The sequence below is a fragment of the Nematolebias whitei genome, chromosome 21 (genome assembly GCF_014905685.2).
Source record: "Nematolebias whitei isolate Nwh7 chromosome 21, NemWhi1, whole genome shotgun sequence".
Taxonomy (NCBI): Eukaryota; Metazoa; Chordata; class Actinopteri; order Cyprinodontiformes; family Rivulidae; genus Nematolebias; species Nematolebias whitei.
Genome location: NC_056518.1, coordinates 24,795,024 through 24,815,239, shown reverse-complemented (window position 1 = coordinate 24,815,239; position 20,216 = coordinate 24,795,024). Strand labels below are relative to the sequence as shown.

At 37.3% G+C, this 20,216-nt stretch overlaps 1 protein-coding gene across 1 annotated transcript; it reads left to right on the top strand.

Annotated features, from left to right (window-relative positions):
- Positions 1–1,792: 1,792 nt before the first annotated feature.
- Positions 1,793–19,370, top strand: ctage5 (CTAGE family, member 5). Its single transcript, XM_037694779.1, has 28 exons — positions 1,793–1,895; positions 1,991–2,124; positions 2,768–2,854; positions 2,990–6,521; positions 6,644–6,847; positions 6,998–7,077; positions 9,408–9,539; positions 10,077–10,098; positions 10,298–10,386; positions 10,637–10,708; positions 11,147–11,257; positions 11,349–11,420; positions 11,546–11,650; positions 11,859–11,981; positions 12,117–12,299; positions 12,550–12,640; positions 13,138–13,205; positions 13,292–13,362; positions 13,438–13,539; positions 14,896–14,992; positions 15,149–15,216; positions 15,321–15,406; positions 15,698–15,811; positions 16,199–16,360; positions 18,199–18,354; positions 18,496–18,548; positions 18,628–18,805; positions 18,877–19,370. Exons 1-28 carry the CDS (start codon positions 1,808–1,810, stop codon positions 19,074–19,076), a joined length of 6,480 nt encoding a protein of 2,159 aa, XP_037550707.1. The 5' UTR covers positions 1,793–1,807; the 3' UTR covers positions 19,077–19,370.
- Positions 19,371–20,216: the final 846 nt, after the last annotated feature.

The following is a 20,216-nucleotide window of genomic DNA, read 5'->3' as shown; positions in this document are numbered from 1 at the left end:
ATTTTCAAACACCACAGCAGACCAAAGTGGCAACATTAAAACATGGCTCACAAAATACAGTTATAATAAGTAAGTAAAACAAAATACATTAAATTGGGGTAAACAATAAAATCAGACGAAAAAAACTATAAAATATGTAAAAGTAAAATCTGATATATTTTTTATAAAATCAACTCTAAGTATAAAAACTAAAGAAAACGTGGGTTCTGTCTAGGATGGAGGGTCAGCTCGTTCCAGAAAGTATTTTAAAAATTAATCCAAAAATGCACAGGCAGCTAATGGAGTGTGGAAAAATGAGGGAAATGTGCTCATGTTTAAAAGTTGCATAGCAGCATTTTATACCCTTTGCAGTCTGGCAATGGAGGAGATTATGCAGTTAAAGTGCATTACAATACAGTAATCCAGACAGGTGGTGACAAAAGCATGGATTATTTCAACTCAATTCAGTTGAATAGCAAAATATAGATTGCAAATATAGATAAATAAATATGTATAGATAAATATAAATAAATAAATAGGTAATGGGCAATAAATGGGCAAATGGGTAGTAAATGGGTAATAAATAAATGATAAATATAGATAACAGATAGTAAAATTATATAATGTCAAGTAACAGAAGTTGTAAAAAACATTTGCATACATAAAAAAGCCAATAAATAAAGTTACTGTATCTATCTAATGAAATGTCAGTGTTTTCTGGGAAGGATATGTTTTATTTTGGATAGCTGTTTCAAATTATAAAACTTATTTTAATGATTGACCTAATCTGGCAGTCTAGTTTACGTTAAGTTAAGGATCGAGTTAATCCTCATCGTCAATTTGCTGTACTGTAATCTAAATCAACTTTGGCTGGCCCAGTAGTGCTTCCAAAAGCCATCATTTCTGTTTTGGATTCATTCAAAAGGCTGACTGCCATCCAAGCCTTAATGTCCTCAAGCCACCCTAAGATGCTGATTTATGCATTTGTCTTTTTAAGAGGGACATCAATCTGATTTTCATCTGTCTATGAATGGAATTAAATGCTATGCTTGCTTAGAATTGAACCAAGTGAGAGCAGATAGCGTGAGAAAAATGAGTGGGCCTAAAACTGAGCCTTGTGGGACTCCACAAGAAAAATGAGAGGAGGATACTGAACCATCAAGACCAACAGAGAAGGTTCTGTTTGTCTAAAAGGGCCTGAACCATTTTAATGCAACAGCCCCACTGCTCCAGACGAGTGAATTTGTGGTCCGCAGTGTCAAAAGCAGCTGTTAAATCTAAAAGTACAAGGATGACACATTCACTGGAGTCAGTAGCTAAAAGGATGTCATTAAAACCATTTAAAAGAGCCAATTCAGTACTGTGGAGAGTTTTAAAACCAGACTGATACCTCCTGTCTGTCTTTTTTACATTTTGTAACAAATACCACAGTTAGCCTTGTTAGCTATTTAAAGCTCAAAGTCCAAACTGTGTCTACACTTTATACAAATTGTTTGTTAATTATTATTATTTGCAATAAAATATAAGTTACAGTATTAGTTGTCTTTAATTAGGCTTTTCAACTGAATAAAAACCTTTGACCAAAACACAGATAGTTTGTAATACAAGTAGGTCTTGCATGTTAATGATTATCTACTTGTTGGGCCTATATCTTATCAGCGCTGCTTCATTTACTATTGAGATTTCATGAGCAACAGCACAGAGGCAATGTCCACTTGCCAGCACAACTGGTTTGAGGTATTTCAACTTTGTAATGGACAGTTCTTCTTGATTTACTTTCGTTAAAACAGCAAAAATGAAATGTCTGCGTGGTTATAAATTCATGTGGATGGTTGGTGCTGTTTTTTTAATTCTATTTCGCTTAACTATGGGACTGTTGTCTGACTACAAGCTCTGTGGAGATTCTGAGTGTGAAAGTAAGCGGAAACCCTTCTGAGGTATTTTTTATATGGAATTACAGATTATGTGTCATTTTTATCATAATTTTCTTTCCTCACGCTTGTGTGTGCAGGTTTGATGAGCAGAGTGCAGGCTATTAAAGACCACCACAGTAAGGACTGTCGTTTCCTGAGCTTTAGACGTGGGGACATCATTTTTGTATACCACAAACTTACTGGAAAAAGGGAAGACCTCTGGGCAGGCAGTGTATGTATTGAATTTTCTTTTTTTGTTGTTATAATTCTAAATTTGTTGGACTTACCTAATGCACACAGCCACTTATCAGGTTCTTAGTCAAAGAGATAAGTCCTGATTATAACAGACCTTGTTGGTTCTGAGAACTGAGTGGTTGTCATGTTTCTTTTCGTACCTTTTACGTTGCATGCTTGTTAGAACCTGGCCTATGAAAATATATGACAGTAGACAGGTGGGTCAAAGCAAATCCAAATATGTATTAGTGTGTTTCCTGTAAGATATAAGCATTTTGTGTTTCAACCAAATGTACATCAAAGTCAAACCTACTTAAGGTGTAACATTTTTATGATTAAAAAATAGACAATGTATCACATTTTACTGTGTGTATTAACAACTAATAAAACATAACTTGGATATTTGTAAAATAAGTAGCACATTTTTTTACTGTTTTATATCTTTTACTTTGTCATGATTTTTTTTCAATAAAATGATTTAGTTATAAATATTCCACACATAAACAATTAATACACAAATGCAAGGTAAAGTGAATCATTGGGTTTGTATTTGGGTTTCTATCTCTGGTTTACTTGTTTTTTTAACGGGTCATCTTTAAATCTTTGTGGTTGTCTGTCTCATGTGCCTGTTGTCATTTCAGATTGACAGACAGTTTGGCTACTTTCCAAAAGATGCTGTGCAAGAAGAACAAGTCTATGCAACTACGGAGAAAGTAGTGGAGACACAGGTAAACTTTCTAGTTGTTCAGTTACGAGACTCGAAAAATAATTTAATTGTAAAATGTGAATGAGGTGATCGCAAAAACATACCTTGTTTTTTACGCTGTTATCTTTATGAATACATGATCTTCTTTGTTCTGCAGAACTCTGACTTTTTCTGCATGGATGAGTCTGGACATCCTATTGACACCACTTATCTGGATGATTATGATAATAATGAAAAATCACAACCTCAGGAGTCAGAAACCATCCAAATTAGCCCAAATGCTCATGACACAAATGCTGACGGGCCTTCAACATCTTCAGATGCCTCTACTGAGGTTAAAGCACAAGAAGCCGAAGAAGAAAACAAAAATCTCAATGATGCTGCTGAAGCTCACGAGGAGGCACACAAGACTTCTGCAGCTCAGAAAGAACAAGGTGGGTCTCCCTCCTCCTCCTCCTGGCTGGGTTCTTCAGTGACAGGATGGTTAGGCCTTTCTAAAGAGGAGCAATCTGGCAATTTGGAACATGCGGGGGAAGAGGAAGGGGAAAATACTAAAGCAGATTCTTCACTCACATCTTCTGTTACGGGATGGCTGGGCATTGGAGGGGAACAAAAACCAGAGAACGTGGAAGAAAATGTGAAACTTAAAGAGGAATCATACACTTCAGCCGTGACAGGGTGGCTCGGCTATGGAGGAGAGGTGAAAGCTGTCCCTGAAAAAGATGAGCCAAACAGCGAACAAGAATCGGAACCTGTGGAGAAATTTCGGAGTAGAAGAATGTCTCTGGACCTGGAAGACAGTGAATTACATGAAAAAGAGGAGATAGAGGTGGGGGCTTTTGGTTGGTTGGGAAGTGGGCTTTCGAGCAGGCTGGGGTTTGGTCAGAACGAACAGGATTCAGGAGATGAAACAAAACTCGGAGGGGAAGCTGAAGAGAAGAAGGAACAAGAGGTGGGTTCTTGGATGAACATGGGGATTGGGGACATGTTTCGTTTTAGAAATGATCATTCTGACGGTGACGGTAAAGAAGATGGCATTAAGGATACCGAAAAGGACAAACCACTTGAAGAAACGGCCAAATCAGAAAATCTGGATGCGGATGAATCACATGCTCCACTAACAGGTGAGGAAAAAACTGAAACTAACAAAGAATTACAAGCTGAAGAACCCACAAGCGTCACATCCGCAGAACCAGTCAGTGATATTAATAATAATATTATAGATGATAATGTAGATAATTCTGACAGAAAGGAGCGCAATGTGTTAGCTGGACTCAAGGTTGATCTAAAAGATGTTTCACCACAGGCTATTGTTCAAATGTCCTCCAGCATCAACCTCTTTTCCCAAACAGATAATAAAGAAGATGACAAGTTGGAAAATAACAGGGAAATAGATGAAGATGGATCTGCAAAAACGGAGGTTTATCAGATGCATGACTCAGCAGGAAATCTGAGAGCTAGTCACACAAGGGAGCCAGTAGTAAATGAAATGAATACTACGAATAACAATAAAGATTTTATAACACAGACTGAAAACAGTTTGGGCAGTGATCACACTTTTGAAGATATAATTTTAAAGTCCATGGAGCAGTTTGAAGGTAGAGAGGCAGACCTGACACCAAAAAGTGTTGAAATCACAAATGCAGTTCAGAACTTGGAAGAATCCAATAATACATCAGTAAAAGATGAACTTAGAGCTGATGATCATAAAGAAGAGCCGTCAAATAAAACAACATATTCAGCTCGGAACGAAATGTTCACAACTCAAACTGAAGAATCAGCTGAGATAGGTCGAATCGGACCAGAGTTGAATCAGCCTGCGGAAGAAGATGAGTTTATCCCACATGAGGAAAGTTTTAGTCCCTCCATAGCAGAAACAAATGCTCCCAACTCAACAGCTAAAACTGATAACGTAGAACCAGAGATCGATCTTGAAGAATTAAAACTGGAGGGTGGCTCTCAGGAGTTTGGATCCTTGCATTCTGGTAATGAAAATACTACAAAAATGTATGAAGATGTTCCAGAGGAAGACAGAAATACAATCCTCACAAACATGAATCAGACACTTGAGTCTTCACAGATGAAAGAAGAAGTCGCAAAGAGATTCAGTGATGCTGAAAATCTAAAAGGAACTTTGAAGGATCAAAATGAAGAAGCTAAGAAGGAGACAACAGACTTTAAAGAAGAAGTTTTGAACGATAAATCAACTTTGGGTCCTGAAACAGAAAATAAAGCCTTTGACCGAGTAGAAGAGGGTGGAAAGATAACAACCGAGGAAATGGAAAGAGGGCAAGATGATATTTTAAAGGAAGAGGAGAACCAGCAGGAAGTGCATGAGGTAAAGAACGAGGAACAGCCCGTGGAAGCAGATAGAAATGAAAAGGAGAAAAATAATCTGGACAAGAAATTAAAAGAAAATGAAGAGAAGAACAAGGATGTAAAAGAGGAGTCAAAGATGGAGAGAGCAGAGGAGGTGATGGAGTTGAACGAAGAAAAGCAACAAGAGGTGGAAGAGCTGAAGAAGGAAGAGAACCAGGTAAACCAGTTACTCGAGCAAGAAAATCAAGCCAGAGTGGAGGGATTTAAGGAACCGGAGGAGAAACAGGAGACCCTGGATGATGACATTTTAGCATCATCTTTCACTGAAACAACAAAACAGACTGAAAGCCGAAAGATGGAGGAGGGAAAGAGAGAGAAAACAGAGGATGAGGAAGCATCTGAGAAAGTAAAGGATGAAAATCTTGAGGAGGGGGTTGAAGAAAAGCAGCAAATTGAGCATGTGGAGAGCGATCGTCCTGAAGACAGCAAAGAGGAGGCAGAGGAAGAAAGAGAGGGAGTTGGCTCTGAGGATGGAGCAAGTTCAACAGATGTAGCAGCTGCATGGATGGGCGAAAACAAAATGGAAGAGAGGGAAACAAACATTTCTGAAATCTCAAATGATGTAGACGAAGAGCAAATTCAGAAAACTGATGGTACAACACTTGGGAGTGAATCCCACAGTGAAGGAAGAGCTGAGCAGGACTCTAATGAAAGTCACATTCAAGCATCGGAACAAACGGAGCCTGGAGGTCTTACTGAGTCCTCACATCCACCTGGAGCAGCAGCGAGCGAGAGCAGAGGAGCGTTTGGTCTTTTCAAAAACACTTTTGGCTTTCTCTCTCCAACATCTACAGAGTCCACGCAATCTGCACAGAGTTTTAACACGAATACGGCTGAGACGTCACAACCACAAGGCTCTGATCGTGAGCTGGATTCCACCACTGATCCAGTCCTCACCTCAGAGCAACCTCATCCAAACAGTCCTCATACTGCTCCTTCAACCACAGAAACACCCCCAAAAACAAACCCCGTCAACAAACTGTACAAGAATCTCCTCACCCACATGAGCGCCGAAGAGACGGCTGTTTTGTTGGAGCTGTTTGGGCGTCACAAGCTGCAGTTTTTAGATTACGTTTTGGTTAGCTCAGAGGCTGTGACTGCAGGTGATGATCAGTCCATACTGTCAGATATAGAAAGACTTCTGTGTCACCACAGGGAGATGCTGGTAGCTCCACTGAGGCTCACAGACACACCACAGGAAGACAAAGAAAAGACCAGAACACTCATTGCACTTCAGAAACTGGAAATGTTACTGAAAACAATCAATGTCACTGTCAGCACAGGAATATCAGATGTCAGTAAACATCAAGGTATTTTTGTCTACATCGCTCAAGCTATCATGGCTGACTAATTATATTTCTAATCTCATGTACCCAGTCTGTTCAGGTGTAGTTGTGTTTTGCTATTTACACGTTGTCCTGCTCAAACGTAGATGAGACCAGCTGTGCCACATGTTCATCTCAAGGTGAAGAAAGGAAAGACAGCCTGAGAGACGAGCAGATAACTGCGGTAAACGATCAAACAGGCGGTGGTACGGTTAATGAGAAGAAATATGTGGATGAGGAAAGAAGAGATCATGGAAGTAAAGAAGAGGGAGCATCCCTCCATTATACTCAGCCAGGACCACAAAAGAAAGGTACAGATGACTTGTGTTTTAATCAAATTTCAAAATATGCTTTGACCTACAGAATTTTCATATTTATTCTCCACCATGACATGACCAAGACATTATTTAGTTTACTTCTATACTTTTAAGTTTTAAACATGATTATCTGTGTGACTTCAGGGTTAATGAAGCAAACTTTGGACTTTATTCTTGGGGTGATTGAAAACTACAAGGGCATCGTCAGATGGTTTATCGTGAAGGTATGAGCTGATGCAGTTTGTTTGACTTTGACATTATTTTGTATTTAAGCTTTTTTTTTTCCGCAGGCGAAAGAGCGCTAATGCTTTTGCTCGTGTCTGTGTGCTACCAAACAATCTCACAAATATATCGTGAATTGTATTGAAAGTTTCAGAAAGCAGTCTTTGAAAATACGTCTACAAACTGATTAATTTTTTGAGTCAGTCTAATTCAAGATGACTGCCACAGCTATTCAACATTAGCAAACAAAAAAAGTGGCTAAATCTCAGCCAATTTTAAAACTCTACCATGAAAGGCAACAGTAGATAATATATGTTCTTTAAAGAAATGCTAGGCTTTTAATATTTTTTTTAAACAGAATAGATGTTCATTTTAAATGCTATTTTAAAAAGTCATGTTGTTGTTTTTTTAATTTCCCCAAATACTATGGCATATTAAATAAGATTTTTTTGAACGCTCAGCTGTCTGAAAACATTTTTCTTTTAGTCTAGACTTTTTGTCCTTTACGCTATCACCATGTTTGCATAAAGGCCTTTTTTAATGCCTCAAGAAAGAACAAACTGCATTGTACTTTTGATAAATCTGCAGACCAGTCAAAGTACTGGGCTATTTTGAAAAGCTGCCTTTTAAAAGACCAGCCACCAGGGTTGGGTGGGCTCAAACCAACTTTGTATTTGCTTTATTTACACTAAAAAGCACATTATAAATCCTAAATGCAACACTGACTACTGCACATGTGAAAATGTTATAGTGTGTCTTGGTTCTTTAAGACATTGACACCTGTGACATGTTGATCCTCCTCTGAGTTCAGCTTTGCCTTCGTGTCACTTGTCAGCCTGGATCGGTTTTGACTCTGTCGTTCACATTTGTTTTTTTTACACGCTCAGCTGATTTTCATGCTTTCAAGGGTAAATAATTTTTCTAAGTTCATATGGAGGAAAAAGATGCCAGCTCGGTGAGTTTAATAACGTCATGGTGGAAGCTGTCAAGACTGACGGAAGTTTTCATTAGCAGTTGTAGATCAAAGCTGGGTACATATTTGTAATATACTTGACAATAAAACTCTTAGGGGAACATATGTCTTATGTTTATGTCAGTTGTTCGAATAATTATTTTTTTACTCGAGGAAAAAGGACATTTCGCTACAAACACCTGTTTGTTTCCCTCGGTGTCACTTTGAAAGCGCTCCGACGTGTCGGTGTGGCGTCTTACAATTGGTGACGTTTGGATCAAACCATTTATAAAAGTGGGGGTGTTTTAACTTCTTTGTGATCGCACAAATCTACAAAAACTCTATATATGGTGTAGAATTTTTTTATATTTATCGTCTTAATTATTTTAGTATTTTTAATTTATGTTTTTATCTATTGTTTAAATATTTTTTTAAGTAATATTCAATGGTTTTACTGCTTACCCCTACGCGATGGAGGTTGTGGTATACACAGAGGGTTGGTGTTGTGAAAAGGATGTTACTAGGACGTTTACCCGGCTGACGGGATTCTACTTTTCATTAAAGATAGATGCAATTTTACTAAATTTGAGACCAAATGAAATAATTTAGCCATGGCGGAACATCCGAGAAGTGAGTCGCTGGCCAGCAAGGCGGCTGACTTCCAGGCGACGGCAGAGTTTTTCTACAGTATCGCCGTGGAGAAAGTGAAAGATGTAGGTGGCAGGTCTGGTTAGCATTTCCCATTTAGCCATCACAGCAGAAATAACGGACTGTCATAGAAACACGTCAATATTTCAGTATTAGTAGCTACTTATTGTCATTTTTTTCAGCTGTAGTTTGGCTATATGTATCTTCTGACAGTGCTGCCATATTTTATGTTGTATTTTTGACGTATTTAAGTTAAGCCCATTAGCATAGTTAGCTGGTGTAGTCTTTTATTACGTTTTATTCGTCCTTCGTGTTGTTTTAATTTTTATAAAGAAGTAGCAGGTGTTTGGTTATGTTATCTGTTGTTGACATACTTGGTAATAGCATATTAAAATTGCAATTACCTCTCAAGATAGCTGTTTAGTAATCAGTGAGTGCTAGTGCTTTGAAAACAGAAGTTCCTGTTTTGCAAAGAGGGAAATTATGAAAGTCTTGTGGTTATTTTTGAACAAAAGCTGCTTTATTACTAGAAAAGATCATTAAGTTCAAAACAAGAAACACAAAGCCAGGTTTCATATTTAGAACATTTATTAAACTTTTAAAAGTCTTGAAACTTACTGAGCTGGTAATCCTAATGTTCAGAGTATTAAAGCCAGCTATACACAGGGTAAAGGTTAAATATGTGACTAAAACCAGTTTCTAAAGGGAACTTTTCTTTCTCTTCTCTTACAGGTTGTATCATCCCTGCCTGATGACATGAGACCAGGTCCAGACCTGTACGGTGTACCATGGGAACCAGTTATCATCACGGGTCTGGTGGGGCTGGTGACATTTCTGTTGTTTACCTGCAGATGTTACAGATCTGTAAGTGCATCTCTTTTACTACTAATGCACAGATATGCAAGACTATCAGCAGTTAGAATATCATCTGACATCATGTAATGGTAGCTGCTAATATTTATATGAAGTGTCCAGTTTTTTTACTACCCAGAAACTTTACCCCTAAAACTGACTAGATTTATTTACACAAAGAACTCTTATTTAAAACATCAAACGGGTATTGCTTCAATTTATTAATAATTGTATGTTATTTTAAAGAAAGTGTGATGAAATGTTAAGACACTATAAATGTTGCTTTTTGTTTCCCTAGAATTAAAGAATTCATACATGTCAAAAATAATTAGTCCAGACTGTCAGCTAAATTATATTTTTAGCATCAGTACTGAACAAAAATCTCACATATGGCACATTTATAGTATTTGCATCAACATTACAGAGGCTTTATCTTAATTCTATATTGATAATTTAGCATATACTGAAGTTCTAGCTCCGAATCACCGCACTGGCCTTATAAAACATTTACCAATTTGTCGTTGTTGCTTTTTTCCTATATCTTCCCAGATCAAGAGCAGATTGTATCGAAGTAAGTTCTCACAACAAAGACCATATTATCACATCTTTATAAATAACAAAGCATCATTGCTTATGACTGCTAATATTATCTAACTATAATGACTGTGCAGTGAAATGCAGAATAAATCATTTTGACATAAAAAATATTTTTAATCCCTTTTTAGATTTTCAGCTAATTCTTAAAATGTTTTAACATTTTTTTTTTTCAGGTAAAGAGCAACGGATGGCTCAGCAGATCACACAGCTGCTGGATGAAAAATGTAAAGTCCTTGAGACGCTCAGTGAGTGTCAACAAGAGGTTAGTGTTTGTGGTCACGCGCCATTAATGAACTGCTGGTTGGAGCCACAACTGTTCTCTACGAACTGAGGCAAAAATATAAAATTAGGTTACATGCCTTTTTAAGCTCAAGAAGACACAAATGTTATATTTGGTGTCTCATAATGAAATCTGTTCCTTGTACATAATTATAAACTGAACCCTGAACTGTAATGGCTGCCATTAATACATGTTTTTAAATGTGCATATCTTCTTTTAATATTATTTTCAGTATGATGAACTGGAGAACTCACTGAGAGATGGAGGTGTTTCAGTCCAGACTCAAAAAACAGAAGAATTAAAGGTAAATCAGAAAAAAACAACACTTACACTGAAAATTTGAAATGTTTAAAAACTTCAGCTCTATCTTTTAGAGTTATTGGTTCAAATAGCAGTGTTTTAATTTACTTTTTTCTCTTTAAATTGAATAATAAGTCAGAAATGTAAGTATTTATACTGGTTTACTAAAAAAACAATTTTCAGCTTGTTGATTAAATTTATAATTAAATTGTTCACGATCTGGTATCTGCAAACAATTTGGGAGGAACTTAATTCCATGTAAACAAGATAAAATATATGTTTTTTTAGATTCTGCTTTTTTTGACTGATCTTTATGACCTGCCAGGCACATTTAAATAATGTTTTAGTGTTCTACATTATACTGGTCTTGCAGTTGCTTGTTTCTGTCTTTGTTTTGCTTGAAGACATTCTCTGATCACATTTGTTGTCTTATTTTTGGCAGGTCCAAGCCAGACAGTTGAAAGACACTGAAAAGGATCTGGAGAGAGATCTTGATCAACTGAAAGCTCAGCTGGAGCAACAAAGAGAACAGAGGAAAGAGCAAGAACGAAGGGTGGGAGTACACTCGATCACTATTACAAACAATACATGTTCAGCAGTGATATAAAACTGTTAGTAATAATTGCTTTTGGTTCATTTTCCAGATATCTGAGCTTGAGGAAAGTTTAAAAACATTTGAAGAAGAAACTAAAAATCTCCAGTCACAGGATGAGCAGGTGCAGTTCTTTTCTACCTCCTAACATTTGTCTTTGTGATGTCTTATGTTTGCCCCTTTTTTCTTTGTTGCTTTTTATTCACATTTTTTTCTCCTAAATTTCCATTGCTTCTGTTTGCTCTATAGGCACAAACAACTCTGAAGATATACGATATGAACAGCGACAGACTGCAGGGGAACCTGGAAACGGCACGAGAGAAGAACACAGTGCTGCAGGAGAGCAACACTCAGGTCAGATGCAGCACACAAAGTGTCAGGGTTTTACATCATTTAAGTTCAAGATTTAAAGTGGTGCAGTCATTTTGTTCTGTTTGGTTTATACAACTGTAGTTTGAGCAAAATTCATGCAAATAACTTGGTTTTTTTTGTTTCTTTTCTTTCTGTATCTATATTTTTCACATTGTTTTTTTCCTCTCTGCCCATCTGTTTGTATCTGTAGCTGAGGCAGCAGGTGGAGGGATGGGCAGAAAGAGTGAGTGAGTTGGAGGCAGAGATGCAGAGATGTGAGGTTGCTCACAGTGTGATGGTGCAGGACGTTGCTGTCAAAGATGAATGCATAAAGGTGATCACTTCTTCCAGCAATGATGCTAATTGAAGAAGAATAGAAGTAGCTCCTCTCTGGTTAATGACAATAGAAGAAAGCTGCAAAGGGACGTACATTTGTGTTAAAATTGTGTGCTTATGTTCATGTTTTCAGTCCTTGACGGATACGCTGCTGAAGATGAAAGGCTGGGATTCAGATCTGGAGGAAGACCAGGGTGAGGAAGGAGTAGAGAAGGAGACAACCAACGGGACACCACAAAAAGAAGACGGGAGTGGAAAAGGCAACTTAACAGACACACATCTCCAGAAAGTGCAGAAACTTATTTATGCAGCTAAGGTAAACAACATAAGTGTACACAAATCAACAATATTTAATGTGGCATGCATTTTCCTACATTTTAAATGCATATCTAAGATATTTCTCTTAATATCAGCTAAAAAAATTGTCTTACCAAATCTGCCATCTTGTTTTTCACTTCGTACGTTTTCAAGTTAACGCGAGTGAAAACATCCAGTTTCAGTGGTGGTTCAGTATTTTATAACATATTTCTGGAGTTTTACATTTTAACTTCCATAACTTTGATTAGTTAAACGCAGACCTCAAATCAGTGGATGAAGATAAGGACCGAACATTTGCAAAACTCAGCGATGAAATCAAGGCTAAAGAAGACCTTCAAGGTAAGTCAGCTGTGCTTTATCACATTAACATACGGTAACTTTGGGTGGGGGGGGATCCAGACTTTTAAATCAAGCATCAGCATAATTCTATGTGAAATTGTGCTGAATTAAATTTTTAAGTTTAAATCATACTGATTTAATCAGAAGTTAAAATCTCTTAATTGTATGTTTTTAAGTTATCGGTAATTGAAACTGACTTGTAAGTAAAACACAAAGCTGAAAGTGGCTTGTCTGTGATGTAACAAATGGAGCAGAAATGGTAAAACAGAACGTGAGCATATAACCAGCAATGGCAAAATCTGTAATATTTAAGTGAAAAACAGTTTTTCATTCTCTGCTCATTTACAAGAATAGTGATAATTAAATCTGTTAATGAAAATATACAGGATGGTAAATACAGAAAGGTCAAGTTTTATAAATGGCGCCTTCTTTCTTATATTTTTAATAGAAATCTGCTGTTGGGGGTTTGACGTGATTGTTTTTGTTTCCCCTTTAAGTGAGCATTAAGGAGCTGGAAAGCGAGAAGTTATCTTTACAGTCTGACTCTAAACATTATTCCGATGAGGTAAGTAATTTTGAATTGTTAGTATGATATTTAATATAAGCGATGTTTCTTTTCTTTGTGTTAATCATACTGATTGATGTGATAAGGTTGAGCGGTTACAACAGAAACTCCACATTATGACTGAAATGTACCAGGAGAATGAGCTCAAGCTGCACAGGTACGTACTCATAAATATTCCTTAATTTTTGAATTAGTCATGACAAAAGCTGATGAGATGTGTGTTTTTTATTAGAATGCTGACTGTGGAAGAGAAGGAGCGTCTCCAGAAGGAAGATAAATTAAATAAAGCTGACAAAAACATTGCTATGGCTTTGGAAGAGCTGAACAACTACAGGTAACTGCTTCATATTTTATTTTATTTATTCATTTATTCATGAATTTAAAAGAAACAAAATCAACAAAACAAATTAATCAAAAAGAATAACATTGAATGAAAAGAGTGCAGAAAGAAGAAAAAAATTCTTATATCTGCCCCTTATTTAAAAATATATAAAATAACTATAAACAAACAACCTATACTTGAACAATCTCCACATTGGCAATAAAAAAACATTAGGCATCCTTCACCTGGCACCACACCTTCCCAACAATTTTAACTTAATCATCTTTTTAAACATATAAATTGTTTTAGAAATTTTTATGGTGATATCAAGGCAATTCCATAATGACAACACAGCTCCTTCAGACTAGTTCTAAATGGAGGTTTTACAAACATTTACATTCCCTTAAGGTTATATTGACTTTTTTTTTTTTTACAAATTTTAATTGAATATTTTGGGGTAATATTTTTATGAGCTTTATACATGACTTGTAAAATACTATATTCAACCAAATCATAAAATTTTAATAATTTCAATTGATGAAATAATATATTTGTTGGTTGACCATGACGTTTCATACTAACAATTCTTATAGCTCTTTTTTGTAAAATGAAAATAGTTTGTAATCGTTTTGCATGCTTTTCCCCAAACTTCAATATAGTAGATTAAATATGAAACGGTCATTACATTATATAATATATACAAAGCTTTGTCATTGGAAAAACTCTTACTTTATACAGTAATGCAATTGATTTTGCCATTTTTATTCTTAAGTAATTTACATGAGATTTCCATGTCTGCTTCTCATCAATAACAAAACCCCAAAATTTTATTTCATTAACTCTAAAGAATTTCAATATTGTCAATTTTAAATGGGACTTCGATAATTTTCTTTCTATTACTAAATATCATGTAGTTTGTTGTTTCCAAATTTAACGATAACTTATTAAGTTGGAACCAAGTTTGTATTTTTACGAATTCCACCTGCATCATCTCTAACATTCGTTCAGTATCTTCACCCGAACAAAAATGTGGTATCATCTGCAAATAAAACACACTTTAAAAGCCCTGACACATCAACCAGATCATTCACATACCAAATAAACAACAGAGCCCTGAGGAACTCCACATCCATTAACACAAAATTCTGATCTTACATAATCTGTACAAATTGTCTCCTATTCTTCAAATAACTAGATACCCACTGTAGTGCTAATCCTCTTATGCCATATTCAGTTTTTCAAGGAGAATGGTGTGGTCAGTAGTGTCGAAGGCCTTTTTTAAATCAAATTTTTAAAATCATATGAATCTGTTTCTGACAGCGTATATGTAGTCCCTCCTTCACACGTTGTTTCACGTCTGTATTTCAGAAAACGAGCAGAAGGGATGGAGGAAGAGCTAGAGAAAACTAAACAGTCCTACCAGACTCAGATATCGGCACATGAAACGAAGGCTCATAATAACTGGGTTAGTAAAACTCCACCACAGAACAGTTCTGACAGGATGAACACCCTGAGATGAGCTGCAGCCTAATGCATGCCAGTTAGTGTTAGTATGACTATAGTTCACTTACTTTTGTTTGTATGTTCTCTGAATATGTCATGTTGTCGTTGGTATTTGCAGTTAGCAGCTCGGGCTGCAGAGAGAGACCTGGGAGACATCAGAAGAGAGAACTCCCTCCTTAGACAGAAGTAAGGTGTTGGATGGCTGGTGGTGGGGGGGACTGCACTGTATTTCTAAAGGTTTGTTGTTAGTTTGTCTTGTCATGTCCTGACAGAGTGTGTGTGTGTTACAGAATCACAGATACGCAGTTTAAGCTGGACTCCCTCGACAAAGATACGTACGCCTTGAACAGCCTTGCAAGGCCACTGCCTTTCCGAGGTAAAACTCGTCCAGACATACAGATTCATATATGATGTCAATTTTCCCCATTTATGAACCCATACATAGACCTTTATAGGCCTCATAGGTATGATTTATTTAATTGTTACATTTTTCTTCTTGTTTAGTAGAATACTTGTATGAAAACTTGAGTTTTGTTCATATAATTCATGTTTAACTGGAGATGAGTAAAATCTACCAAAAATAATTGGAGTCTAAATAGGTGGTTTCTGCTAAAGTGGTGTCTGAAATAATGAATTGCTGTTCTTTACAAACGTTCTGTCGTTGCAGCTGAGCGGTCACCGTACAATTCTTCTTTTCTTGGTCGACCCTCCTCTGAAACCAGACCCTTTCTCTCTCCTCCTACATTAATGGATGGGCCACCTGCTAGACTGTCTCCTAGAGGTAAAAACTCAAAACAAATGGGATTTTCTGGTGAACATTATATATTCTGGTACATTCTTAATCAGCTTGTATAAGCTATAAGTGCTGCATGATGAACTGTACAGGATGGTGCATGTGGTGGCATGATATTTTGGCACATTAACTGCTATAAAAAATAAAATAATAAAAAGAAATATTCAAAGTTTTTCAGTTCCGTCTGACTGACAACGTCCTATTGCCTCTTTGTCTTTCTTCTTCTGTTACTCTCATTCTTGGACAAACCTCTGTTCCTTTGGTTCCCTGTTTTTGTGATACTCTCATTCTGGGATGTTTTCATCTTCTCTGGGGTTTTCTTTTCTTTTTTCTTTTCCCCTTTGGACGGTTTGTTTGCGCTCATTTCTTTCCCAGTATCTCGTGGTCCAGTGGATCCCCCAGGTGGCCAAGGAGAGATGGAGCGCACTGGAGGTCCTCATTCAGACAGTGGTTCAAACTCTCCCACATGGGAGAGAGATCGCAGAGGTCCCCCTCTGGGACCACCTCTGGGACCCCCTGGGCCTCTAGGTCCCCCAGGTGTGTGTAAAACCCAAGAATAAAATGAAGTAATGCCCAGACAGCCTGACTTATCATATCAAGCATTAGGACTGAGCTCATATGTAGGTATACCAAATATTTCATAATTATGATCCAAAACTAAGCACATAAGTCAAAATTATTATTTTTTTGTAATAATTTCTAGTCTGTGAAATATTGAACTTCTTTCCAAGAAGCTTTCAGTATGTTCAAAGTAATCTACCAGTAAATAAGGTACCACTTTACAGTAAGGCTCCCCTTATAGCTGACTAATGGTTTATAGACACATTATTAATTCCTCCATAAACACGTTATAAATCATTAATTGTTTATTATGCATTAATTAAGGGTGACAGAGAGACAAAACTGACCAGTTTCCTGCCAAATAGTGAGCCAAATCTGCCACCTATATATTTCATCTAGAGTTGTTATATTAAACATTTCAGACTAAGTTACTACCTTGTAAGCACAATAAGCATTTGTAAACCTGTTTTTTTTAGGATATACCAGTAATATTAGTTGTAGATACTTATAATGCATTGATATATTATTATATGCTAAATAAATAGGTTTATAAATGCTTATTGTGCTTACAAGGTATTAACTTAGTCTGAAATGTTTAATATTACAACTCTAGAAATATAAAGGTGAACAGATTTGACTCACTATTTGGCAAGAAACTGGTCAGTTTTGTCTCAGTCAACCTTAATTAATGCATAATAAGCAGTTATTAATGATGTATACAGTGTTTCTAGAGGAATTAATAATATATCTATAAACTATTTATTAGCATCTATATAAGGGGAGCCTTATTGTAAAGTGGTACCCTAAATAAAAGTAATGAACTGTGTTCTGACACCAGCACTGACAAATCTCTTGGTGATATCCCCATAGAAGAAAGTTGGTAGGAACATTTTAAGAGTCTGAGGGACAACATGTTCATGTGGTGTAGCCACTTTTCTGCTGCATTGTGCATGTGCATCTTTATCTTTTTTGCGAGTCCGTTTTCAACCGAAATTGATTTAAAGCAGTTAATCCACAGGTGAAGCTTGTAACAGCAGACAAACAAAAGAGGATTTGTCACACCTGAGTGCAGCTGATTAAACGGTTGTAGAGCTGCGTTGAATGTATTCAGTTGTTCCTTCCTTTACTAACAAACTGTTCCTAATCTGACTGCAGCTCACACGAGCAGAGAAACCCGTTTTTGTGTTTGATCTGCTCTCAGCAGATGAACAGTTGCATTGAGTAGCAGCAAATGTTTGCAGATATCATATTAACCACAACAGACTTCAGCTCCCAATCTACAGAACTTGTTTTGACTTGGGATGGTTTTGTAGAGCCACCGTGTGCATGCAAATGAAGAAAAAAGCACGCTGGAAGTTCTTAATGTTGTTTTCAGTCCCCTTTGAGTTTCAGTCTGGGCAGAGAGTTCAGAGAACTTGTTTCGTTCTGTACGTTGGCCCAGTTGGTTGTTGTGGTGAAGCACTTTTACTGTTGTCGTTTGTATTTTAAGAAAGTGACAAACATCCAGATGTCACAAAAAATAAGACTAAAATTATATGTTTGAAGACATTTCATATATTGTAGAGGGTGGGGCTTTCTGGTAGAAAACAAAACTGGTTCCAGGACCAATCCACCATCTGATTAGAGTTGGTTTTAAATGGTTTGATTTGCTTTTTAGGACTTTTAAAAAGTAATTTATTACACCGTTAAAAATAAAAGTCAGTCTGAAAACACAGTTTGTACAACTGACTTTTTATTTGTTTGTTTATTTAAATAAAGCATTGAGATCACACTAAATATTAGTTTGTCTGATTAATTTATGGATTATCTCTCAGGTTATATGTTTCCAGAACCAGGGGCTCCCATATTCAGGAGACCCCCACCTCCTCCAGCAGCTCTAGGCCTTTTACCTCCTCTTGGCTCCCTCCCACCTGGCCCTCTCCAACCTAGAGGTCTCCCCCCAGGACCTCCTCACCCTACAGACATGACAGGTGAGCCAGACGTTTGTTAGCTTTTCCTTCATTTTTGGTATTGTAACTTGGTGAAATGAAAAAGCAGAATGCAGACTGTTCAGATTAACGCTGTGAGTTGGAAACCATGTTTTGCAAGTTACTAAATGTTTTTGAACGCAGATGGAGCCTTCAGAGAAAACCATCTTGGACCTGGTGATCAGGACCTAAGACTGGTGAGCACCGGGTGTGTTTGTTTCTGCGTGTGTGGATCTGTCGTCCAGACACCGTTTTAAAAGGTCTTTCTGTCTTTAGCCTGGTCCTGGTGATCCGAGGCCTCTCCTCGAATCAGATCTAAGGATGGGTGGCCCTCCTCCTGGACCCCCAATGGTTCCAATGGATGGTCCATTTCCTTACAGAGCCCCTTACGGACCCCCACCACCTCCTGATTTCTACCCTCCCAGGGGTCCGGGGGCTCCTCCCATGATGCGCAGTAAGAATTTATAAATGTATATATATTTATTTTCTGATAGGATCCATGTGCATAACTTTTTATCTCTCCAGTGTGGCCCCCTCCTCAAGGAATGATGCTCCCTCCTCGCCTCCATCCTGGTGGACCACTTCCTCCTAACATGCCTTCTTATGGTCCACCAATTGGGCATCCTTCTCCTGATGGCCCCCCACCCCCTCAGCAGTCCCTCCCTCCCCCCACACACAGTCAGTCATCAGAGGAGAGCAGACCTCCACCTGAGGACGTCATTTGACCCCGACAGTTTCTGTTGATGCTTCTCGTTGATTTACCTCAGTGGATGAAAGGTGGCAGACACCCCCCCCCCCTTTTTTTTTTTTTTACAACATCTATTTATCCACCAGGAGGGGGCTGAATGAAGTGGAAACATCAGCCTTCATAAGGCTGTTCTGTTGTCCCCCTCAAGCCTGTTTTTGTTTTCAGCACATCATTTTTCGGCTTCATCCAGCTGATGTTATGACATCACAGTAACAGCTGTTTGGTTCGTGCTTAGTTGCTTAAACTCTACATTTTTAAGGATTGTTGAGCCAGAAAGAGATGAAAGCAACGTTTTTACTGACATCTTGTGCTGAAATACTTGATGAAAACATGAAGTTATGTCAGCATCTCAACCTGGAATAGTAGTTTTTGTTGTACCGTCACTTTTGTCACTATAGTATTTTTTTAATGCTGTTTTAGCATTTGTATCATCTGACAACGATACAAATCTGATCTCATCAAGTATTTTTTTTACTCTGTGGCTGAACAGTTTATTCATCAGAGGTCAAATGAGTGTTTTCTAAAATCTAGTCTTAACTGCACAGATCTCCACGTGAATTTCAGTGGACTTTTAAACCACGAGCAACAATTAAACGGCCCATTCTGACCCTGTCACGGTGACTTACAGACAGCTTAGGTTTGACAAACGCAAGCTGCAGCTCCATGTGACGGGAAGAGAAGCTCCCTCAGAGCGCTACAGCAGACATTTGTGAATTTTGTAAAAAGTGATGATTCATAATAAAGACTCTCGAAACGGTCTATATATTTCACTGATGTAATTATGTAAAGTTTTGCTGCAGTGGTCACAAGAACTACCGTAACATTGGAGTGTAATTATGTTAATATGTTTTTAAATATTTCACAGCCTGCTTGCATTTATTGTATTAAATATGCAGCACTTTAACATGTTATTATACTTGACCGCAGTCTTTGTCATTTAAAAAAATTACATGAGCCCAACTCTACAAAATGTTTGTATGTTCCAAATAAATACAGGGATAATAAATATGGAGACAGTGTGAAGAAGATATGAAATGTGAGAATTCATTGCTTTAGAAAGAAATTACTTGTTTTGTTGTCAAAAGATGGGAAAATGGAAAATGAGCAACTTAAAATG

Coding starts and splice junctions, on each gene's coding strand:
- ctage5 (XM_037694779.1), top strand. CDS start 1,808: ATGGTTGGTGCTGTTTTTTTAATTCTATTTCGCTTAACTATGGGACTG. Junction 10,099..10,297: donor CAAGAGCAGATTGTATCGAA/GTAAGTTCTCAC, acceptor TTTTTTTTTCAG/GTAAAGAGCAACGGATGGCT. Junction 12,641..13,137: donor GGCTAAAGAAGACCTTCAAG/GTAAGTCAGCTG, acceptor TTCCCCTTTAAG/TGAGCATTAAGGAGCTGGAA.